General features: G+C 38.0%; 2 protein-coding genes across 2 annotated transcripts in view; one reads left to right on the top strand and one right to left on the bottom strand.

Annotated features, from left to right (window-relative positions):
- Window positions 1–12403, top strand: part of sec31b (SEC31 homolog B, COPII coat complex component) — a 33556-nt gene extending 21153 nt beyond the window's left edge. Inside the window, exons 20-27 of the mRNA XM_056243392.1 lie at window positions 3313–3439; window positions 4282–4674; window positions 8069–8127; window positions 8763–8888; window positions 9924–10043; window positions 10854–10925; window positions 11932–12111; window positions 12210–12403. Of these exons, the coding sequence (XP_056099367.1) occupies window positions 3313–3439; window positions 4282–4674; window positions 8069–8127; window positions 8763–8888; window positions 9924–10043; window positions 10854–10925; window positions 11932–12111 (1077 nt within the window). The 3' untranslated portion in view covers window positions 12210–12403. The remainder of the gene's footprint in view (window positions 1–3312; window positions 3440–4281; window positions 4675–8068; window positions 8128–8762; window positions 8889–9923; window positions 10044–10853; window positions 10926–11931; window positions 12112–12209) is intronic.
- Window positions 12404–15962: 3559 nt separating this feature from the next.
- scd (stearoyl-CoA desaturase (delta-9-desaturase)) lies at window positions 15963–24319 on the bottom strand. Its single transcript, XM_056243397.1, has 6 exons — window positions 24047–24319; window positions 23679–23900; window positions 21063–21193; window positions 20444–20649; window positions 19702–19934; window positions 15963–16433 (listed from the first exon to the last, which is right to left on the bottom strand). Exons 2-6 carry the CDS (start codon window positions 23884–23886, stop codon window positions 16234–16236), a joined length of 978 nt encoding a protein of 325 aa, XP_056099372.1. The 5' UTR covers window positions 23887–23900; window positions 24047–24319; the 3' UTR covers window positions 15963–16233.
- Between the last annotated feature and the right edge of the window lie 600 nt (window positions 24320–24919).

The following is a 24919-nucleotide window of genomic DNA, read 5'->3' on the forward strand; positions in this document are numbered from 1 at the left end:
AGTTCACTCCAGTACAGTACAGTCTGTCTGTCATCATCGGGTCTGTGGTTATGATGTGCACGCAGTCTGCTGATGGTCATCAGACGCTGTTTGCTTTCCGATGGCCTGATGTGTGTGTTGTGAAAGACGACGCTGGCATACAGTGTGTCTGCTGTTTGCGAAAGGGCGTCTCGCTCTGATTTACAGTGGATTTCTTTGCGTCATCCTCGTGTTTGAGGCTTTCTGTTGTCTTCGGGGAGTTTTGCTGAAGCAGAATAAGGTTATAGTTTCACAACAGACATTTGTGACTTTTAAATATCATTATGAAAACCTTGTTGTGTAAGCATTCATACTTGAACTGGTTCAAAACACACCAGAAAGTCTGTTAATAATAGTGTTAGCATTCAGATACTGTAATAGTTTTTATTAATTTTTTTGGATTCGTATTTTCATTTTAGTTCAAGTATTAGTACTTATAGTTTAATTAACTAAAACCATAAGAACATTTACTTTAACTTAATATTTATTTATTTTAGCCAAAGCAATATTTCTTGTTTTCATTTGATTTAACTATAATAACTCGCGATTATTACTATATCAACTTGTCGCATGATATGGAAATGACCTCGGTCACCACAAATTCAGAAAAGTTGGGACATTTTGTAAAACAAACAAGTACAAATAAAAAATAAATCAATGTTTTCAATGGCTAAATTAATTGTGTTTTATAAATATAAGCAATTTTTGATTTTGATGGCTGCAACACACTGCAAAAAAAGTTGGGACAGAGTCAGAATAAAAGTGATAAGATTAAAGAATATCCAAGTTAAGCTCTTTTGAAACAGTCCACTATTAGCATAGGGTATCATGATCGGGTTAAAGGAGCAATTTAGACTTTGCGATCAAACATGGGTCATGGCTCATCACTTTGTGCCAAATTTCATAAGAGAATTGTCAAATGATAAAAAAAAATCATATTTCTCAATGCAAGGTTGCAAAGTATTTAGGTCTTTCACCATCTAACATACATGATACTGTCCTGAGAAATCTCAGTCTGTGTGGGGCAAGGCAGGAGACCTGTTGTATGTGCATGACCTTTGACCCCTCAGATGGCATTGAATGAGAAGCCATCCTGCTACGGCGTTAAATACAGCCACATGTGCACAGGAGCACTTTGGAAAACCTGTCACGTAACACAGTCTGACGCTGCATCCAGAAATGCAACTCGAATCTCTGTTATAGGAGAAAGCTTTACATCCCTTTAAAAGTCCACTTGCAAAACCTCGACAATTAGTATCTTCAATTCCTAAAAGATTAAAAGTGTAATGTGATGTGAGACAGAGGTGAACATGCCTACTTTTTTTGTTGCAGCCATCAAAATCAAAAAGATTTATACCTAAAAAATACAATGTGCAAATCTATTCTTCATACTACTGTCAGTTAAATAAAGGTTCAAGAGAATTAACATTAACATTTTATTGTGTTTTACAAAATGCCCCAACATTATGTGTACATTACAATGAGTGTCACCAACATTTTAGCCTCTCGTCTCGTCTGCTCTTTGGTCCCGTTTACACCTGGTGTTAAGATGCGTTTTGGTTTAGGTCGATCGGATCACAAGTGGACGACACTAAATTTGATTTGATATGATTTATTTATTTGTATCAAGAATGCCTTATCGAGGATAAAAACACAATAAAGTCCAGGACTTATTTCCATTGTGGTCCTCAACACATAACATCAAAACAAGACACTTACAGATTGTGTGATAATCAATGACATAACATAAAAAATGTATATATAAAAATATACAATGTAAATAATGTACATATAAAAAAAAAATGTCTTAAATAATAAATAAATAAAAACGGTAACTGGCCCCTGATTCTATTCCGCTATCCTCTCTAATAACCAGGCCTTGATTCTCCTTTTGAAAGAGTTCATCCTGGAAATGTAACTTGTTCCACAACTGCCCCTATATAGACAACGGTTCCTTTCCCTAACACGGTCTTAAATGTGTAAGGACAGAGGTCTGATATGCTGCCACGAGTGTGGATAATGTGTGTGTCCTTTACCTTAGTAATAAGACAGGTGTAAACGGGGTCTATAACGGTTTGAGCTTGACCACTTCCAGAGGTATTCGAAAACACATCCTTTCATAGAGAGCCTAAGCCCCTCCCCTTCCGGGCGACCACCATGGGACCTTATTTCGGAAAAATATTGTATGGTAGATTAGTCAATGGCGAGAGACGACAAATATTTTGATCTCGTTTGAATTGTGTCCTGAATTACACATATGATGTTTGTCAATTTAAAAGATACATTTTAAAGTCTAGAAAGTCGCAGTTTGATGTAGAACTGTTGAGGTATAAGACTGTGAAAATACGTAATTACAAAGACTACAAACCCAAAAGGCGCACATTTTCTCTCAATGAATGAAGAAACACAGAGAGAGAAAACACGCGGAGAGCCAAAACACGCGGAGAGTGTCTCTGGTCGGGCAAAAGAAAAAAGTTTATTTATAAAGCACCTTAAAAAACATAGTGTGTACCAAAGTGCTGTACAATTTCAAACGGATTAGATAAAACACAGTAAAATACAACGAAAGAATGGATAGCCATTCCATAGTATTTGCATTGTTTTTATGTAAACATGGGTTTTTAATGTAAACACGGTGTTATAAATGTGTTAAAATAGGATCTAGTTTTATAATTCGTATTTTATTGAGTTTTGAACACCACTGTTACATTGTAGTCAACATTGTAATCAACAGGATCTACTTTAAAAAAAACACATCTCTACAATAATACATGTGGCATCAGATATAACCTGTTGTGGCGTCTGTGCCTTTGTTCATATTGACATGTGACTGACACTTTAAAAGTCTAAACTGACATTTTGGACACACATTACAATAATGCTGTCTCCATAACTGCAATATTTTCTGCTCCAGAGACATCATCTAAAGTGCATTGAAAAGATATTCTGCACTTTCTTTTTAAAAATCAGTAATATTGTTATTTAACAGCTTCACAGCGATAGAATCAGCCCTTAAAGTTTGCTTATTTTTACAGAAGAAACGGATAGCGTACTTGCTTTAGTGTGTTTCTTATACTCAAGTTTTTCATCTAATATTAATATATTATTTCATCTTTGCTATGTTTCGGTTACCAATAACAACACTGGTAATAAGTAGTTGCTCTGGCTTGCAGCTCGTTGCTCGTGTGTGTTTGCATCATCACGGCTGCTCAGACTGTTGCATAAGCTTGACCTGTAATGCAATAGTTATTCAGGCATTGCGTGTTGATGTGTTGTAATGTGTGTCCTGCGCAGGGGTCGTACCCGTCCACACTCCCTGCTCAGACGATGCCCCGTCTCTTCACCCCTCAGACTGAGTCTGCTGGAGCGCCGCGGCCCGGCCTGAGACCACAATACCCACAATACCCTGCCACAGCTCCAGGTAACCACATCAGCTTCATAACACACCCTAATTACTAGGGCTGCCCTTGACTAAAAGTTTTTCTAGTCGACTAGTAGTCGTCATTTAAGCCATTAGTCGACTAATCGCGCGTTTATATTAATAAGCCATCAATCATAATAATGCGCCTTTATTTGCCTATATAAAATACATAGTCTAATCAGTGCTCAAGCTTGCCACAGCTCCAGGTTCATAATACATCAGCTTCATAATACATCCATAATACATTCACACCGCAAGCGTGAGCAGCGTGTTTTTTTTCCGGTGTGCATGTGAAAGCACACTTCTGATGGACAAAATAAATATGATTTCACACAAAAAGTGCCCAAAATGCACAGAATAAGCATGTCTAGTGTGTTTTAACAAGAACTTATTTAACATTTTAACATTAACCTATTTAAACTTGTTTTTAATTATTCAGGAGAATAATTATATTGGGTGAAAGTGTGGTGTTTTATAAAAACAAAGTAAACTAGCCAGGAAATATGATGTAGAACACAGACAGGTAAATAGGCTTGCACTACCCAAATCAAACCCGAGTGTGCGTGATTTTAATTTTTTTAAATGTTTATCTGCGGAGTTTGCTGTCTTGTGAACACATCGAAGTGACTGAAATGACAAGATCGGAGCTGTTTTCTTGGTTGTTTTTGTCATTTACTATTAACATGCCATTGTTGTACACCTCCCCATCTTAGCAAACTTTCAAAACTATCAAGTTTAAAATGACCAACTTCTAAAAACAAATTTATAGTTGTCTTTGCAAAGTAATGCTCGCTTATACACATCGACCCCAGAAACACTCTAGTAAATGTTTCCTCTTCCAGGTTTCCCTCAGTCTCAGCCGTTCCCTCAGTCCGGGTCTCTCGGTGGCCCTGTGGGCTTCATGTCAGGCCCGTCGATGCCCTCCTCCAGCCTGGCGGGTCCTTCAGTGCCGCCCGCGTCTCCGCCGGGACCCCTGATGTCTCCATCGGGACCCCTGATGTCTCCTCCACCCGCTCCAGGGTTTACATCACCCACCTCTCTGCCAGGCGGCCCGATGCCCTTCTTCCCAGGCGCTCCACACACACAGGGGCCTCCACACACACAGGGGCCTCCACACACACAAACACCTGCCAGCGGTGTGTATACGCCTCTCGGAGCCGGTTATCCTCAGGGCGGACCCGGCGCTCCAGGAGCCAAGAGCTTCACCGGCACCAACCTCCCACCTCCACCTACAGGTACATGCTGAACCCATCTACAGTTTGGAATGATTAAAGGGATAGTTCACCCAAAAATTAAAATTAGCCCATGATTTACTCTCCCTCAAGTCATCCTAGGTGTATATGACATTCTTCTTTCAGACGAATACAATGTCAAAAAAATGTCCTGCTCTTTCAAGCTTTATAATGGCAGTGAATGGCAGGATATTTTTTAAAGTCCATCAAAGTCCATCTATCCATGTTAAAAGTGCATCTATCCATGATAAAAGTGCATCTATCCATGATAAAAGTGCATCTATCCATGATAAAAGTGCATCTATCCATGATAAAAGTGCATCTATCCATGATAAAAGTGCATCTATCCATGATAAAAGTGCATCTATCCATGATAAAAGTGCATCTATCCATAATAAAAGTGCATCTATACATGATAAAAGTGCATCTATCCATGATAAAAGTGCATCTGTCCATCATAAAAGTGCATATGTCCATGATAAAAGTGCATCTGTCCATCATAAAAGTGCATCTGTCCATCATAAAAGTGCATCTATCCATCATAAAAGTGCATATGTCCATCATAAAAGTGCATCTGTCCATCATAAAAGTGCATCTGTCCATCATAAAAGTGCATCTGTCCATCATAAAAGTGCATCTGTCCATCATAAAAGTGCATCTATCCATCATAAAAGGGTTTATCCATGATAAAAGTGCATCTATCCATCATAAAAGTGCATCTATCCATGATAAAAGTGCATCTATCCATCATAAAAGGGTTTATCCATGATAAAAGTGCATCTATCCATGATAAAAGTGCATCTATCCATGATAAAAGTGCATCTATCCATCATAAAAGTGCATCTATCCATCATAAAAGTGCATCTATCCATCATAAAAGGGTTTATCCATGATAAAAGTGCATCTATCCATGATAAAAGTGCATCTATCCATCATAAAAGTGCATCTGTCCATCATAAAAGTGCATCTGTCCATCATAAAAGTGCATCTGTCCATCATAAAAGTGCATCTATCCATGATAAAAGGGTTTATCCATGATAAAAGTGCATCTATCCATGATAAAAGGGCATCTATCTATCATAAAAGTGCATCTATCCATCATAAAAGTGTTTATCCATGATAAAAGTGCATCTATCCATCATAAAAGTGCATCTGTCCATCATAAAAGTGCATCTGTCCATCATAAAAGTGCATCTGTCCATCATAAAAGTGCATCTATCCATGATAAAAGGGCATCTATCCATGATAAAAGTGCATCTATCCATCATAAAAGTGCATCTATCCATCATAAAAGTGCATCTATCCATCATAAAACTGCATTTGTCCATGATAAAAGTGCATCTATCCATCATAAAAGTGCATCTATCCATGATAAAAGTGCATCTATCCATGATAAAAGTGCATCTCTCCATCATAAAAGTGCATATGTCCATGATAAAAGTGCATCTGTCCATCATAAAAGGGTTTATCCATGATAAAAGTGCATCTGTCCATCATAAAAGGGTTTATCCATGATAAAAGTGCATCTGTCCATCATAAAAGGGTTTATCCATGATAAAAGTGCATCTATCCATGATAAAAGTGCATCTGTCCATCATAAAAGTGCATCTATCCATGATAAAAGTGCATCTGTCCATCATAAAAGGGTTTATCCATGATAAAAGTGCATCTATCCATCATAATATGCTCCACAGGCTCCGGGGGGTTAATAAAGGCCTAGAGATGGATGGATAGATAGATAAATATATTTATTTATACCATTTTATTACACACATCTCCATGACAAGACCATTTTTTATTTCCACTTTAAATAAAATACTAACATTTTCACTTTTCTTCCGTCCAGTAATAATTTGGAAAGAAAACGCAATGGAAGCCTAATGTTAATATAGCCGTGAAAGTAACTTTAATTGTGTGGAAGGGGGCAGTTAAATAGTTTAGCAGAGTATCGTGTGTTACCCGGCTTTCTAAAACGCGCTACTCAAGTTAAAATCTCTTTTAAAAATGCGTCTCTAGATCTGCGTCTCACGTTTTAACCGCAGGAACGCATCCTTACACGCCGAACCCGTCGAAAGTGTGGATGGATTCAGATGTCTTCATGTATTTGAAAGAAGTTTCTTCAGGAAGACCCAAAAATAAATAATTTACTCACTATCATGTTCAATGATGATAATATAAAAGGCACCAGCTGATCTCCTTTTGTTTTAGGAAGAGAGTTGCAGAGGTTTGGGGAGAATAAATGATGACAGAATCACAGAATTGGGAGTTGAAAACTCCTCTGTAGTGTCTCTGAAATACTGTTCCTGCTGTTTGATTTCCAGGATATTTCCCATGGCTGACTTACCAGACAGAAGAGGAAGGTGTGTGTGTGTGTGTGTGTGTGTGTGTGTTATATAAGCTTCAGAACAGAGATAGTTGTGTGTGTGTGTGTGTGTGTTTATAAGCTTCAGAACAGAGACATTATGTTTGTTTATAAGCTTCAGAACAGAGAGAGTGTGTGTGTGTGTGTGTATGTGTGTGTGTGTGTGTGTGTGTGTTCATAAGCTTCAGAACAGAGCATTGTGTGTGTGTTCCAGTGCTTCATAGGGACAGCAACAGGCCATCCTCGAATCGGCTCTTCTAATATTTAATGCTGACTGATTAGGAGTTGTTTGTCAGAATAATAGCACGCCGGTCGTGTTGAGCTTCCTGTGTGATCTCCCAGAGGCTCATGGGTAATAATCTGTGTGTGGCTTCTGACGGCTGTTTGCAAGTTTGCTGTGTGAGTTTTGCATTATATGATGATATAAACTGACAGATTAAGAGGAAGGAGAGGTAATAATACTGTTCAAAGTTCGGGATCTGTAAGATTTTAAATGTTTTTATTCACCAAAGCTGCATTTATTTGATCAACAGTACAGAAAATATTTTGAAATAGTATAATTTAAAAGCTGTTTTCTATGTGAATATATAGTAAAGTGTAATTTATTCCTGTGATCAAAGCTGAATTTCCAGTCTTCAGTGTCACATGATCCTTCAGAAATCACTCTAATATGAGGATCTGATGCTCAAGACACATTTATGATTATTATCAGTGTTGAAAACAGCTTTGCTGCAATTTAATGCATCCTTGTTGAATCAGACTGTAGTTTAAATCAGGCAGAGAAAGAATCGACACTTAGAAATGTGAGTGAATATCAGATCAAGTTTCTGTTGATTTAGCGCTTCAAACCTGACAAACTCTGTCAAATGTTTGTCTTGATGAAGTGTGTGTGTGGGTCTTCCCGTACTATAAACGAGTCGTTCACACATTTATTAGTGTGACTTTAGTGTCCAGATGAGTTTTGCTGCTGCTTTATTGATGCATGCATTATTATTTACATGCATGTTTTGGTGACTGTGAGTCTTCTCTTGTCAGCGGCTCGCGACGGGTGGAACGACCCTCCAGCTGTACGCTCAGGACAACGCAAGAAAAAGGTATTTATTTGCATAATGATGTTAATACCGATTATAATGTATTTAATGGGAAACAGTATGAGGAGTCCCAACCAAGCGGCAACCTTCTCTCTTGAATCCGACACTGAGTGAGTTAACCTGCAGTTCCTCCACAGGCCACTAGAGGCGGCTGCAGAAGAGACTCAGTCCCATAGACCCGCATGTTAAAATGCCCAACTTTACAGCAGAAAAACACATGTTTACAGTCTGGTGTTAAAACTGGTTTTGGTCTATATCGCTAATGTGGCCCTTCATGACGACTGTGAGGACGGTGAATTTTTTTATAACTCATCCGTTTAAATTATATTAAGCCTTAAAGTTGTGCATAATTAAGGGCGTGGCCACTTGAGTGACAGGTGGATTGCCGCTGATGTCACTACTAGCCGTTTGTCTGCTGTGTGTTAGCGTCACGTCACCTCAGCTAATCCGCCTCGCTGCACATTGTTGTTTATCCGGGAGTGACGCGCGGCCAAGATGGCGACAGCGGCTCCGCCCACTTTGGACTTCAAAAACGCTCTTCAGAAACACTACGGGTGACGCCACGCCCATATTTTTTTACAGTCTATGGTTTATAGAGTGTGTGTGTGTGTGTGTGTGTGTGTGTGTGTGTTGTACAGCTGCCAGAGAACTACACTCCTCCTGCTCCGATTACAGCGCCGGTGATGGGCTTCCCAACGGAGAATCCTGTGCAACAGGACCGAGTCCAGGTGCCGCCCGGAGCCCCTCAGGAGCCGAACATACAGGTCAGAGGTCATCGTGTTGGAGTCGGATCAGATGTGCTGGTGTGATCTAAGGCTGTCAAAATGGCTGAAAATATAAATTCGAATTTCGTTCTTAAATATTAGCTAAATTCGAATTATATTCTAATTCTAAAGGCAAAAAGTATTGTCTCCTATGCCCACAAGAGGGCGCAATACATAAACAAATCAAGCATCGCATCTTTTTATAGGCAAGACAAGTAGTTTGTTTAGGCATGGGTTGTATGGAATTACAAACCTGCGCACATATTTTCAAAAGCACATAACTATAGACTCGATTCTGAATGTGGATGTGAACGCCGTCAGCGTTAATCACAGGTTCCTTAAATTGTATGTTTATCTCTGTAAAGCTGCTTTGAAACAATCTACATGGTTAAAAGTGCTATATAACTGAAGGTGACTTGACTTTTATTGAAATGAAATGACATTCACTTTTTAAAGGGCATTAACTTTTGAAACAATTATTCTTAAATAAACCATTTCCCGCCATTTTTTCAAATGAACAATGGCGCCGCATCTGTAACCTGGATAAGCTAACTAAAACACACCGCGTCAGTCACGTCATCATCATGTCTCGCGCCTCTTGACACACCAACAAATCGAAAATGTACGTTTTTTGCATTCGAATGTGTAAAAAAAATTATTTTTATTTTTTTAACCCTCTGGTGCTCTTTGCGTGTCTGTGACAAATGAGCGAATTTTTTATTTTATTTTTGTCAATGAAATAAATTTACTATATTTTAGTTTTTGATAATGTTTTTTATTTAATATTTTGTATTTGTAGGATATTTTTTATACTAAATTATATTTACGCTGCACTTATAATCCATTTATTCACTTAATAAATTGTTAAAAAAAATAATTTTAAACGCGTCAATTACATCATTAAAAAAAAACTTTTAATGCAGGGTTTTTGCATTCGATTGTGCAGTTTTTTTTATTTAATTTGACGAATATTTGACATTTTTGTTTGCCAGCCCTAGTGTGATGCGAGTGCCTGATGTTTGGTGTGTGTTCTAGTCTTTACAGCAGCTTCCGGCGGTGCGAGTGGGACAGAAGGAAATCCCCCCCGAACACATGATCATCAAGACCACCTTCAGTAGTTTAGTTCAGCGCTGTCAGCTGGCCGCCGCAGACCCGGTAACACACACACACACACACACACACACACACACACACACACACACACACACAGCATAACTCTAATCTGATTGGCTGGCTTTATGCAACCTTCTGGAATCAGTGCTCATGTTTATAACCTGTCCACCTAGAAACTAAGTATTTGGCCGATACAATCTTTAGTAATCTTTTATCATGACATTGCAGCACAACTGTTTTCAACATTGATGATAATCAGAAATGTTTATCATATAATCATAAATCATCATATTAGAGTGATTTCTGAAGGATCATGTGACACTGAAGACTGGAGTAATGATGCTTTGATCACAGGAATAAATGACACTTTACTATATATTCACATTCACACATTCACATTCACATATTCATATTTTTGATCAAATAAACGCAGCTTTAGTGCAGCAGAAGAGACTCCTGTAAAAAACATTAGGAAATCTTAATCTTAGATCTTAATTACTCCAAACCTTTGAGCGGTAGTGTAGATGGTACAAACACACAGCCTTTTTAAAAAAGTTGTACATAAGATCTTATTATTATGTCTTGTATACAGAATTAATATCCAAATTATTGATTTATGAAGGTGAAAAAATGGTCTTGTTATATTTGTATTTTAAGAAAATTCAATAAACATAATTATTTAAAAAAAAGAAGATGAAAAATGTATTACATTCTCAAAAGTATCATATATAGAATATATAAAGACCATAATAATCACATAAATCCTGTTTAAGTCTCTTCCTGTACACGTTGGAGGATTTTTAACCACAATAAGCTGCTTTAATAAGTTTCTTAAATTAACTTTCCTTCCAGCAAACGAAGCGCAAGCTTGACGACGCCTCCAAGCGGCTGGAGAGTCTGTACGACAAACTGCGGGATCAAGCGGTGAGTTCAGGACGTTTCTCCTTATCCTGAAAATAATCATATTTATGAAAAGGTACTTTATTGAAAGACAGCACATGTGACCCTGGTCTTGAGTCGCACGGGTGTTTCTGTGGCGATAGACAACAACACACTGTATGCGTCAAAATTATTGATTTTTCCTTTATGCCAAAAATAATGAGGATATTAAGTAAAGATCATGTTCCATGAAGATATTTAGTACATTTCCTACCGCAAATATATTTAAAAAATAATTTTAGTGAGTGAGTGCAGCAAAAGCACAAACACATGCACAACTTTAAAGGAGATTTTCTCAATGTTTCGATTTTTTTGCACCCTCAGATTCCAGATCTTCAATAGTCGTATCTCGGCCAAATATTGTCCTATCATAACAAACCATACATCAATGGAAAGCTGATTTATTCAGCTTTCATACGATGTATAAATCTAAATTTAAATAAAGTTGACCCATGTGACTGGTTTTGTCATCCAGGGTCACATGTGTGAAATTAGTGTTAAATTTAGTCAATAAACAATCTTTTCACACAAAATCAAAGCTGCAGTCCGTCTGACATATATATATAGAGAGAGAGGCATTTCGCATGGCTATGAGTGTGATATTGCTCATAAATATCCAAGTATATGATACATCTTTCATTCTTCAAGTCAATCGTATATTCATGGAAGAAAAAATCAGTTTGAATAAGGAAAGCGATATCTTTGTCATAATATCCTTTCAATGGTTAAAGTTACCGCAGTCACTGCATCCGCTGCTCTTTACTTCTACCATTTTGTTTTATTAGCTTATTTTTGTTGATCCATTTACCTTTTTTAGAATTTGAAAGATAATAAAGATATTGTTTGATAAGTGAGATCTCTGATTTAGTCCTTGAAAATCAAAAAGTAGTGCTTGAAAAGTCCTTGAATGTCATATTAGTGTGTGTGTACGACCCCTGGTTGAGTCTCTAAGGTTTCAATATAAACCTGGTGTTTTGTGTCGCCCCGTCAGCTTTCTCCCAGCATCCTCGGCGGCCTGCACGAGATCAGCCGTTGTGTCGGCGAACGCAACTATCTGCAGGGTCTGGAGGTTCACACGCAGGTCGTGAGCAGCAGCAACTTCAGCGAGATCTCTGCGTTCATGCCCGTCCTCAAGGTGCTCATGACCATCGGCAACAAGCTGGCCGTGTGACTCTCTCTCTCGCTCTCTCTCTCTCGCTCTCTCTCTCTCTCTCTCTCTCTCTCTCTCTCTCTCTCTCTCTCTCTCTCTCTCTCTCTCTCTCTCTCTCTCTCTCTCTCTCTCTCTCTCTCTCTCTCTCTCTCTCTCTCTCTCTCTCGCGCACTGATCTCAGAACCAGTCCAGCATTAACATCCCACCACTTCACGACTGGAGTTCTTCTCGTGCGTTTGGTGTTTGCTTTCCTTCTTATTCATCCAACACAAGCAGAACGACTGTTCAGAAAACCATTATTGCGTATTATGTGTGTGTGAATTGAACGCATCAGTGTAAATTGTTGCACTGAATTCAATGCTAGACCCAAGAATGTGCAGAAACTGTTAATGCGACAGTTTAAGAATAAGCCTTAATACACGAGCAGATCGAATTTGGCCAAATTGTTGCAGTTTGAGAACGCGTTATTGTGCGTAAAATGTGTTCAAATTGACTTAATGTGGATGATCTTAATACATTTGTGTGAATCATTGTGGCTTTGGATTCAGTGTGAGACTGTAGGAACACGACCCGAACGACTCGAGCACAGGTTCCTTCTGTACGCTGGGTTTATGATCAAAGATCTGATGCTGTCTGTAGTTTAGTCACTGTCAGTGGATGTTATGGGTGGTTATTGACCGATTGATGAATTGTGGGATGATTTTCTTTTGTGTGAAGGAGGGTGTTTTATATTGCACTTGACGCTTGATCTGCACTGCTGTTTCTCCTCCAAACACTCCTGAAGCTTCTCCGGATGGGAATGAGTTCTGCTCGGATCTGGAGACTTAGAGATGGAAACATGTCAGAAACACGTCCGGGTCAAAATCAAAGAAGAAAATCAAGCCGGTTTTTGTTTTGACAGTAAAACAGCAAATTCTCATCATTTTTTACTTTTGCGTTTTTTTGTAATTCCCCCCAAAAAACACATTTTTTAATTCAGTTTAAATGGTGTGCAACATGCATATGATGTATAAATACTTTTGTTTATTTGCGAATGAGAAATGCATTGAAATTGAATATTAATAGTCCTAAAAATAATCTTATAATTTATATATGTATTTATAATTTCTCCTGGTTTTTGACGTGGACGTGTTCTTGACAATCTCTACAATAACTGAATGCAACTAAACAGTTAATCTGATAAACTAGATCATCTGTTTGTTCTGCTGAAAATGTCAATGTTCTGTCTGAAACTGATTCATTCTGAGGTCGTTAATGAAGCTTGAAAACACTTGAAGTAAAATAAAATACAGAACTTTCATAGATGACCGGTGTCTCTGTTTTCTTCATAATGTCCTGTAAAACCAATAACGGGCCATTAAAGATTAATGAAAACAATATCAGCATTCTTCAGAATAATGTTCAGTCGTTTTAGAGTTGAGATCAACTATGAACGCTTGAGCTGGTGTAGGAAAGGCATATTTAATCCTATTAAATTCAACTTATAATTCCACACATAAATCATTGGGCTCTAAAGACGATCTCTGTTGAGATCAGGGTTGAAATCAAGTCATTTTCTGCATTTGCACTTCTTAGTATTCTGGTTTTATCCTGTAGATGGCGAGAAAGAAACATTTTCCAATTCATTACATCACCTAAAACATGTTTAATAGTCTTTATTTAAAACCCAAATATACTCTATTAAACATGCATAATCAAGTCGAGTCCAAATGTATTTCTATAGCACATTTGAAAGTGCTGTACAGTAAAACATTGGACATAAAAAGAAGCCATGCAGCATAAAATATAAACACATTAAACAACATACAATAATAATAAAAGTCAGTAATCGATACTGACATTTTACAAATATTTTATCATGAACCAGTGCGTCTTAGTAATCAATAAATTATTACTAGACTATTTTAGACCAAATTATTAAACCAATTTTATTTTGTTTGTATGACGCATCTTCTTTTCTGAGGGATAAACTGCACTATCGCTCATAGAGGACTCGGTAAACACATCAGAAGTTGATTACGAGTGTTTCCGGTGGGTTTAACGGGTTGTTTCACACACACACACACACACACACACACACACACGGCGTGAGAGTCTGAAAGAATGTGACCGGTTTGAAACCGCAAATTGAGCCGTTCATCAACATCATGTCTCATTTCAGCGCTGCACTGAACATTCGAGAACAGCTCGCTGATTGGTCCGCCGGAGTCACACGGCGATGCTGATTGGCTGACGTTGATCTGCTGTTAAAATTGCCGGGATGCTGTGAACGTTGTGACGCAGCACCGCAATGACCGGGAATAACACACTAACTGTGTGTTTTATCAAATGTGGATATTGACATAACGCCAAAAGACATTAATGAAAGAGTTTATATTTAGTAATGGCATTAATAGCAGCCTTTATCTTTATAATAGCCTTCTGTTGCTTACATCATTTAAATAAACAAACGTAATATATGTATTAGTTATGATTCTGTATAGAATGAATATGTTTTTGCAGTGACTATGTTAACTAAGAAAGTTTTAACAGCATGTATGCACTTACAGACACTACTTTCTAGTGAATGAATCCCTGCAGACGTGCTCAGACATGCAGGACTAATTATGGCCTGTGAAAATAATAATACACTGTAATATCATCATCATGTCAAAGAAGGACAGATACGTTTTTTAAAGCTGATTCATAAATTAATGACTATGAACTTTGCTCCTATATTTCCATCCAGTTTATTTACATTCCTTTTTTCATTGTTATAACTCTGCTAAAGAATGTCCCAAACACACACAAACATTAGGAAATGAAGTGCACATGTCAGAAAGTTGAGAAGCTCTTTGCTTGAGACTTTATTTCCAGTAATAGATTAAGAAACAAGAGTCTATTCACTATTACAGGCTGTTATCACAAACAAGAACATCGTATTAGTTTTAAGAGCCAACGGCTTCTTCCGAACAGCATGAGAAATATCACGACCGCTTTCCGGCCTCTCGAGTCACAAGAGTCCGAGTGAAAATAAGGCGATCTGTCCAGTGAGAGGAACAGTGGCGTCTTCAGTCACTGTAAAGTCTGGAAGGAATTACAATCCAAATCGTTTTAAAGGTTGCCAAACTATTTAACTACGTGCAACTTGTCAAAGGAAATCGGAACATGGAAAAATAGCATTGAAAAATCTCTGAAAATACATTATGTTTGATTAAACGTACAGGTGAAAACATCACGGTTCGGCACGCATGCAACAAACGCTTTTGGCAATCTGGACACCAATACCAGCAGAGCCTGTATTATTATTATTATCATTACTGTAAGATGCTTCCGTCTGTATCAATATGCAATAGAAAAGAGTTCTGCATTAATACAGCATGCTTACATTAACGTCCCAGATGTACTTTAGAAGATGACAACGTTAATGTAGGAACAAATCTGGATGATGTTGCAGTTAATTACAATACAAAACCAAACTATACATTTTACAGTACAAGAGTCAACACGCTCAATCATTGTCACGCAGCCTCTCCGTCGATGTCTTAACACGAAATTACACTAAACGCCACTCGCAGCGAGTAAAAGTTGATCTCGATCCATCCGAAAAAACAACAAAACAAAAAAAGACTTAGGAACATATCGTTCCGCATATCTGTGCTGAGGTCAAACACTTCGAAATCAAGCATCATTAATACAGATTCAAACAGTTCTCCAAAACATGGACAATTTGTGCAAGTATGGCAACAAAACAGTTTGGCAATATTAAACTATTAAATACGATCGCTTGATTCGTTAAGGTGCAGCTGTTGTTAAATATTAAATAGATTTAATTTCTCCCAAATTGCACAGCTAGGTTTGGTGAGATGCCTGTGTGACGGGGTCGTTGTTGAGAGTAAAACTGGCACGTCAGCTACTGAAGCTCAGACTGGGGTGTCAAAAACATCGACAAGCCGGAAACTAAATCGGAATAAGCGCTACACAAACAGCTCGGATCCCCGCGTGAAAGCTTCACAGGCTAGACTGGGCTAAAGAACATGGCATCTGAACTCAAAGCAGAAGCGTCAACACTGTCGTCGAAACTCCCCGTCACTGGAAGGACCGATTGTCCTCCTGTTTTCCGGCTGGCAGTTCGTTGGGATTGAGGGATGGTGGGATTGAACGTTAGCCGCTCCTGTGACTCCCGTCGCCGGTCCGCACGACTCGAGCGTTCACCGCGTCCCGGGACACGCGCTTCGGGTCGCTCGCCAGGCCGAGGAAACACATGAGGTCGATGAAGCATGTGGTCAGGTTGAGCTTCCAGCCGTACTCGCTGGTGGCGTAGTCGAAGGGGAACGTGTGGTGGTAATTGTGGAAGCCTTCGCCTGAGGAATGAAAGCAGGAGATCAGATCATGCAAAAGGGAATTAATCATTAACATGCAGTCTAAGAGCGGCCGAACGGGGTTTTCCACCATGCAAACGAGACCGAATGAGACTTTCTAATGCAAAAATGCCCCGTGTGAGTTTGTGTCTCACGTTTATATCATGATATCTATTCAACTGTTGTATAAAACTACAAGTTAATATCGTGTTATATTTTAAACACCTTTTCCCCAATGAAAATATTACCTATAAATCCAGAGCGGAAGTGTTGTGCGTCTGAATGAATCTGTTTTGAGCGAATCAATCGGGTGAACCAATGATTCAATGACTCATTCATAAAGAGAGCTGAATGAATGAATCAGCCGTTTCAACGAACGAATGAATGAACGACTCACTCATTTAGACCGTTAACGCCACATAAACAGTTTTTTTGAAAATTTCTTATTTAGAAAATCATTTTTTATTAAAAATGCCCCATAATGAGTTTGTGTCTCATATTTATATCATGATATCTATTCAACTGTTGTATAAAATTATAAGTTAATATTGTGTTATATTTTAAACACCTTTTCCCCAATGAAAATATTACCTATAAATCCAGAGCGGAAGTGTTGTGCGTCAGAATGAATCTGTTTTGAGCGAATCAATCGGGTGAACCAATGATTCAATGACTCATTCATAAAGAGAGCTGAATGAATGAATCAGCCGTTTGAACGAACGCATGAACGACTCACTCATTTAGACCGTTAACACCACATAAACAGTTTTTTTTTAGAAAATTTCAAACGAGACCGAATGAGACTTTCTAATGCAAAAATGCCCCGTGTGAGTTTGTGTCTCACGTTTATATCATGATATCTATTCAACTGTTGTATAAAACTATAAGTTAATATCGTGTTATATTTTAAACACTTTTACCCCAACGAAAATATTTCCTATAAATCCAGAGCGGGAGTGTTGTGCGTCAGAATGAATCTGTTTTGAGCGAATCAATCGGGTGAACCAATGATTCAATGACTCATTCATAAAGAGAGCTGAATGAATGAATCAGCCGTTTGAACGAACGCATGAACGACTCACTCATTTAGACCGTTAACGCCACATAAACAGTTTTAAAAAAATAATTCAAACGAGACCGAATGAGACTTTCTAATGCAAAAATGCTCCTGTGTGAGTTTGTGTCTCACGTTTATATCATGATACAGTTGAGCAATATCACACGAGTGCCGTTTATGTTCCAAATAACACACATGCAAATGTGATATTGATTCTTTTTATACAACAGTTCAATAGATGAGATAATATTGTGTTATATTTTAGACACTTTTTCCCCAATGAAAATATGACCTATAAATCCAGAGCGGGAGTGTTGTGCGTCTGAATGAATCAGTTTTGAGCGAATCAATCGGGTGAAGCAATGATTCAATGACTCATTCATAAAAAGAGCCATTTTAATTAATTTCTGAATTAATCAGCCGTTTGAACTAATCGAATGAATGAACGACTCCCTCATTTAGACCTTTAACGCCACATACTGGCAGTTTTTAAGAAAATTTCTTATTTAGAAAATCATTTTTTATTTAAAATGCCCCATAACGAGTTGTCTCATATTTATATCATGATATAGTTGAGCAATATCACATGAAACATTCACAGTTCTGCACATTCAGATCTAAAGCGTTCATGACTGATGAATCATGAGTGATTTTTAATATTAAATGAGTTGATTGGTGATGAACATGAAGCTCTGCGTGATGGAGCCTATAGAAAATGGCTCTTAAATTCAAGATATCAGGGCAAAATGCCCATGTATGAGTTTTTGTCTCATATATAGACCTATATGATATGATAAAGTCAAGCAATATCACATGACTAACGAGCGCAATATCACACGAGTGCTGTTTGTGTTACGAATATGAGTGCAAATGTGATATTGATTTTATACAACAGTTCAATAGATAAGTTAATATAGTGTTATATTTTAGACACGATATTGTCTGCTTTTTTTTTTATTACATATTTTTTAATTAAAATATTACCAATAAATCCAGAGCAGAAGTGTTGTGCGTCCCAGAGCAACACACAGCAGGGTTTCATTTCTGAATGAATCAGTTTTGAGCGAATCAATCGGGTGAACCAATGATTCAATGACTCATTCATAAAGAGAGTAATTTACTGCATTCCTGAATGAATCAGCCGTTTAAACAAATCAAATAAATGATTCAATGACTCACTCATTTAGACATTTAACACCACATACTAACAGTTTTAGTTTCTTATTTATAGTATCATATATATAAGAAATTATATTAGATGTAAATCCATGATAGATTTTCATGACAATTAGGCACATTTTCTTTCACAATTATCATTATGATCAACATTTTATTATAGCTTTTGTTTTTTTAATTCTCAGTATTGTCAGATGTGATTCTCCTTAGCATCTTATTTTATTAAACGCAACGATTTATAAAATAAAGTCAGTAAAAATGAAAATAGTGAATCAAACACTTACCATGATGTACAAACATTTTAACCAGTGCATCATAGTTTGTTTTGTATTACATCACTGAGAACAGGGTTTCTGCAGGTTTCACAAAGTCAAATTTAAGACTTTTTAAGACCTTTTTAAGACCATTATGAATTAAATTTAAGACCTATATCACGACATAAAAAAAAAAACGTACAAAGGAAACGCAGAGTCTCAAAATTACTTGCAAAGTAAAATAATTTATTCAAACTGAACAGTACTGAAGACAGCTTAGATGGATGCACAAAGCTGATTGGCTGTTGCATGTTGGTCTATTTTGTAGTCTTAATTAAAGTGAATTATATTTGGACTAGCGAAATAAGGAACTACAACACCACGCAATAAAAAACAAAAACATTCCAAAGCGCTGCGGGAGGACGTAGGAAAATTAAGACCTGTTTAAAATGATTTAAGACCTAGAACACAATACTTCAGCAAATTTAAGACTTTTTAAGGCCTTAAATTGTGATTTTGAAATTTTAGACTTTTTTAGACCCCGCGGAAACCCTGGAGAAGTTGAACTGGAGGTTAAATGTGCTGAAATATCCGAAAGATAAGTTTAGCGCCCGGAAGTAGAATCTAATTGACAATTTTTTTCATGTCTGAACTCCCATCGATTGTCAGAGTTTAAGCTCAACTGGTTCAAATGTGTTTATTATTAGGATAAACCCCTTGAGATGCATCATCTCGTTTTCGAACGAACTCTGCCCGTGTGAACGCCGGTGTGTGTGAGACGTACCGATGGCACTGAAGGTGACGAATCTGTTCTCCCGGGGGTTGATGGTGCTGTCGTAGGGCCGGTTCCCCCACATGTGTGCGGCGCTGTTGACCAGCCAGGTGGAGTTCAACACAAGTGTGTATCTGAGGACGGTCGGCACGAAGTACGCCACCCACAGCGACTCGCCCCACAGGAACCAGGGCACAAACATCGGGAGGAAGAAGCACATCAGCAGCACAGACGGCTTGTAGTACCTGAGAATCACAATCAAACTTAGTTAAAGGTGCATTGTGGGATATTTAGGAGGATCTGCAATATCATATACACTGTTTTCAGTGGTGTATAAAGAGCTTACATAATGAACCGTTATGCTTTTATTAGCTTAGAATGAGGCGTTATCTACACACACCGCGGTTCCCTTTACATCGACATGTTTCTACGGTGGCCCTGAACGGACAAACGAGTTTCGTCACTAATGTTGTTCTTCATGCAAAGAAGCTGCTAAAGTCAGCGAATAAAACACTGACACAATGATGAACAAGTAACAATAATATATTGTTTTACTAAATGTTTGTAAAGAAGCCTCGTTGCTTAACTGGCTACTCTCTGCGGTCTCAGACGACGACATCACTTCCTGTCACCACCGTAACTTCTATTGGGTGCAATTCACAACCTCTCCACTAGATGCCGCTAAAAATTACACACTGCACCTTTAAGTGACCAAAGACAGTTCATTTAGTGGCGGCTTTGATTCCAGACTTGCCTCCTCTGAAACATGACGACCTTATCGGCCTTCAGGTCGCTGATCTCCAGCTTGCGTCCCTTCTCGATGACGTCGGGGTGTTTACGGACCAGAAGCCAGCCGATGTGAGAGAAGAAGAACCCGCGCACGGCGTTGTGAGGGTCGGCGTCCGTCTCAGAGTATTTGTGGTGAACGCGATGATCACGTGACCATTCGTAGATGTCGTTCTACAGCGGAGAGAGCAGATTAAACGAGGCACAGAAATCATCTTTAATACGACTTGCTTCAAATCTAACACAAATAATAACCTTTATATGTTGGTGTTAATCATGTTTGATCCCATTTCAGAGTTTGCATCACTGTTTTCCATATGTTAGAATAATACAGTAGTCAACATTTAAAGTGGATCAAAACCTTTCATCAAAGTTATACGTGCATTTTAAACAATACCCGTTCTTGTCTCGTCTAACCTTTTTTTGATCCACTTCAAATGTTGACTACTGTATTATTATTCTAACAAATGGAGAACAGTCAGAGTGAATGTGTGTGTGTTATGACAGTCTCTCGGCTCTATACTAATGCATGCAGTCATGACAGATTGATGTCTGAGACGCTTCAGGCTTCATTTTCAGTGTCTCACCTGGAAAGCCATGGAGTTGGCGAAGGCCAGGAAGATCCGGAGAGGTAAAGACGCTTTATACGACCTGTGGCTCCACAACCTGTGAGCGCCGGCGGTGATTCCCAGAGCGCTGACCACGAAACACCCGAACGCTGCGGGAAACAAACAAACAAGCCATTATATTCTTCTGCAAATAACCTGAAAAATTAATGCAGCTACTCAGAGGCACAAAACTAATGTTTAATTTTTAATGCACATGTCAGACTTTTACACACGTCAGTTTCAATGACACACCTGGACTTCATGCATCTCGTAAATCATTGTATTTTTGAGCAAATATGCGTGAAAAACTCATCTAGGAGTGTGTGATATTGACATCTGGATATTTTCGGGGATTTTCTCCAAAACGATAATTAGACGATATTTTTTCGAGCGTGTTATTAATCTTTGTGTTTTTTCGAGTGTGTTATTAATCTTTGCAATGCAGAGGAAACACAGAATCTGCATCTGAAGTGGCATTTAGATGCATTTACACACTGTTTTAATGCAGATCATCAACGCATTTAACCTGCGGTTACAAATGCATAAATTATGTTTGGCTTTTTTTAAATGTAAAACGTTGAATAATGATATTTAGAAATTATTTAAAATATGAAAAGATACTTTAAATGTGAAATTAAAACCGCCAGTAGGTGGCAGCACGTCACTGTCAATGAGCCAGTCATTAAGTTTCAACCGATTCATTCAACATTCGTCTTAATGAGTGAGTCATTGAATGATTCCTTAAACCGATTCATTCAACATTTGACTGTCTTAATGAGTGAATCATTGAATGATTCCTTAAACCGATTCATTCAACATTTGACTGTCTTAATGAGTGAATCATTGAATGATTCCTTAAACCGATTCATTCAACATTTGACTGTCTTAATGAGTGAGTCATTGAATTCAACCGATGCATTCAACATTTGACTCTTAATGAGTGAGTCATTGAATTCAACCGATTCATTCAACATTTGACTGTCTTAATGATTGAGTCATTGAATTCAACCGATGCATTCAACATTTGACTCTTAATGAGTGAGTTATTGAATTCAACCGATGCATTCAACATTTGACTGTCTTAATGATTGAGTCATTGAATTCAACCGATTCATTCAACATTTGACTCTTAATGAGTGAGTTATTGAATTCAACCGATGCATTCAACATTTGACTGTCTTAATGATTGAGTCATTGAATTCAACCGATTCATTCAACATTTGACTGTCTTAATGAGTGAATCATTGAATGATTCCTTAAACCGATTCATTCAACATTTGACTGTCTTAATGAGTGAGTCATTGAATTCAACCGATGCATTCAACATTTGACTCTTAATGAGTGAGTTATTGGATTCAACCGATGCATTCAACATTTGACTCTTAATGAGTGAGTCATTGAATTCAACCGATGCATTCAACATTTGACTCTTAATGAGTGAGTTATTGAATTCAACCGATTCATTCAACATTTGACTCTTAATGAGTGAGTCATTGAATGATTTATTCAACCGATTCACTCAACATTTGACTCTTAATGAGTGAGTCATTGAATGATTCATCCAACCAATTTGTTCATTCAGTATTGAAACTAATGTGTTGCTCAGAGACGCAAAACAGTCCTGTTGCTTTGTTTGGAACTATTTTCACAGTCGAAATAGAGTAAAAACAGGCAATATTGTGTCTAAAATGTAAGTCACTTAATTTTAACTTCTTGTTTATTGAACTGTTGCTCTAGATCAAAATCACACGTGTAATCATGCTGATATTTGGATGAAATCGTCACTCTTCATGTGATATTGATTAACTATATTAAATGATATAAATATAAAGGACATAAAGAGGTATTTTTGCTTCTTATCTTGAATATTGAGGGCATTATAAATGCATTTTAGTCGAGTAAATCACGCTGTAAATGCTCAAGCGCACTAGTCTAACCTACATACTCCATAATGCCAGATCACACATCATTAAAACAACCATCACAATGTTATCATAGACGATATATATCGCACACCCCTATGGCTTAGTGCAATTAAAATAAATATGCACTGCGTGTTTCAGAGAAAAACTCAGCACTGTGTCTATTTACACATGAACAGATCGTTTCCCGCCAGTGTTTTCAGTGTCAATTCGCAATAAACGCTTCTAAAAATAAGCTTTTGTCAAGCAAAAAGGAGTGTGTGTAGTTGATGTATATCGTGCACCACTGTCCTCAACAAGACACGTGATTTAAGGAATCATTCATTCGTGAAAATAAAAACCATGCAAGTAAACCAGTTGGAAAAAACGTGACTAGAAGTGGCAGTTTTTACAGTCGGTGCATAAAATGTACTAAAGTTCCCTTAAACTTTATAACCCGCACTAAAGTTTCACAGCTTTAAAAGAAGATGTTACTTTGCATATAATCTGTCATTTTCTCACATAAGAATAAGATTTAAGATGCATTCAAATAACACATGACTTAATTAGAAATTGTTTGGAAAAGAGCAGCGGGAACATTGTGCTAAATATCTCTTTCCGTGACGTGTGAGTTTAATAATGACAGAATGTTGATTTGAGATAAAACATCTAGTGTGTTGATGTGAATACTTACTCCAGAAGAGTGTGAACACAGATGCAGATGGTACCAGCAGAAGCCCATATAGAGCTGCAGTGTGCAATAAAGTCATCAGAACCACATTTCTCCAAACTATGACGACGGGAGGTTTAGGCCCTTCTTTCTCTTTATATGTGGTATCAAACACGTCCTCCACTGACTGCTCTGGACGCCAGACTGCCGTTTTAATATCCATATCAGGCATGATGAAGATGATCACTGTCATAAACACAAAACACACACTTCCGTTAGTCTAACATTCAATGCAACTGCGATGCAGCAGCAGAACCAGAACAGGCGAGCTAAACTAGGTCATGACGCCACACAAAAAAAACATTTTCCCAGGAAAAAACAGCCAAACTTACCAGACTGATGTAAAGGGTGTGTGTGTGTGAATTCAACGCACGTGCAAGATCGTATTAGCAGAACGCAGAGAATATCCTGGACACACACTGGCTTGGAACCGCTGCTGTTGACGGTGATGCGTAGTGCTGTCGCGAGCGGAGGAATAGCGCGCTGTGATTGGTCGGAGAGTTTGACACCACCCTAAAGGGAATGCACGGATTGGCTGATGTTCATCTGATGTTCGCTTTCTTTTTCTTTAACTTCACACCAGCGTCTCCGTACAACCGAATTTCTAACAGAATCGGTTCGCGTATTTATACCGCTAAACCGCTCACCCCACCGGCGAGGAGTTTCTCCTCTCCAGCCAATCAGAGCTCGTGCTGTCACGGCCACGAGCACCGTTTCATCACTTCACAAGCTCGTCATTATTTTCAAATAAGACTTGGTTCTTTTATCATCACTTTATAACGAACATAAATGATGCTAAATACTGATACGCGGATAACAGGAGAGACATGCCGAGTGAACTACAGTTACCCAGGTGTTTTCCAAAAACCTTGCTTAGTTTTCAGTTTCAGAACTCTTTTTGATTAATGGACAGCCTACGCATGTCAAATAAATGAATCGATTCGTTGAAATGAATTGCCAGGGACGATCTTGGGTGTTACTTCTTCTACAAACAAATCAACAAAAGAAAATTAACATTCATATGATACGTTTTCATCACGCTCAGAGTTTTCAAGGCAGGTTTTAGCTTTATATAATCAAAAAACGACTCATTTTTTGTGAACCGATTTGTCCGGACTGTTAATTTAAAGGAATCGATTCACAAATTCGTCCGTTTTTTTAACAAGTTATTTATTTTTGACTCGGTTATTTAAAAAAAAAATCGG

The sequence above is a fragment of the Rhinichthys klamathensis genome, unplaced genomic scaffold, assembly GCF_029890125.1.
Source record: "Rhinichthys klamathensis goyatoka isolate OS25496 unplaced genomic scaffold, OSU_Roscu_1.1 h1tg000789l_1, whole genome shotgun sequence".
In the NCBI taxonomy this organism is placed as follows: domain Eukaryota; kingdom Metazoa; phylum Chordata; class Actinopteri; order Cypriniformes; family Leuciscidae; genus Rhinichthys; species Rhinichthys klamathensis.

Bases quoted from the DNA above. Each gene is read 5' to 3' on its own strand.
- scd (XM_056243397.1), bottom strand. From the start codon at position 23,886: ATGCCTGATATGGATATTAAAACGGCAGTCTGGCGTCCAGAGCAGTCA. The intron at 21,194-23,678 runs GTAAGTATTCAC...TGTTTCCCGCAG, and splicing joins TGTGTTCACACTCTTCTGGA to CGTTCGGGTGTTTCGTGGTC. The intron at 16,434-19,701 runs GTACGTCTCACA...TTCATTCCTCAG, and splicing joins CGTCACCTTCAGTGCCATCG to GCGAAGGCTTCCACAATTAC.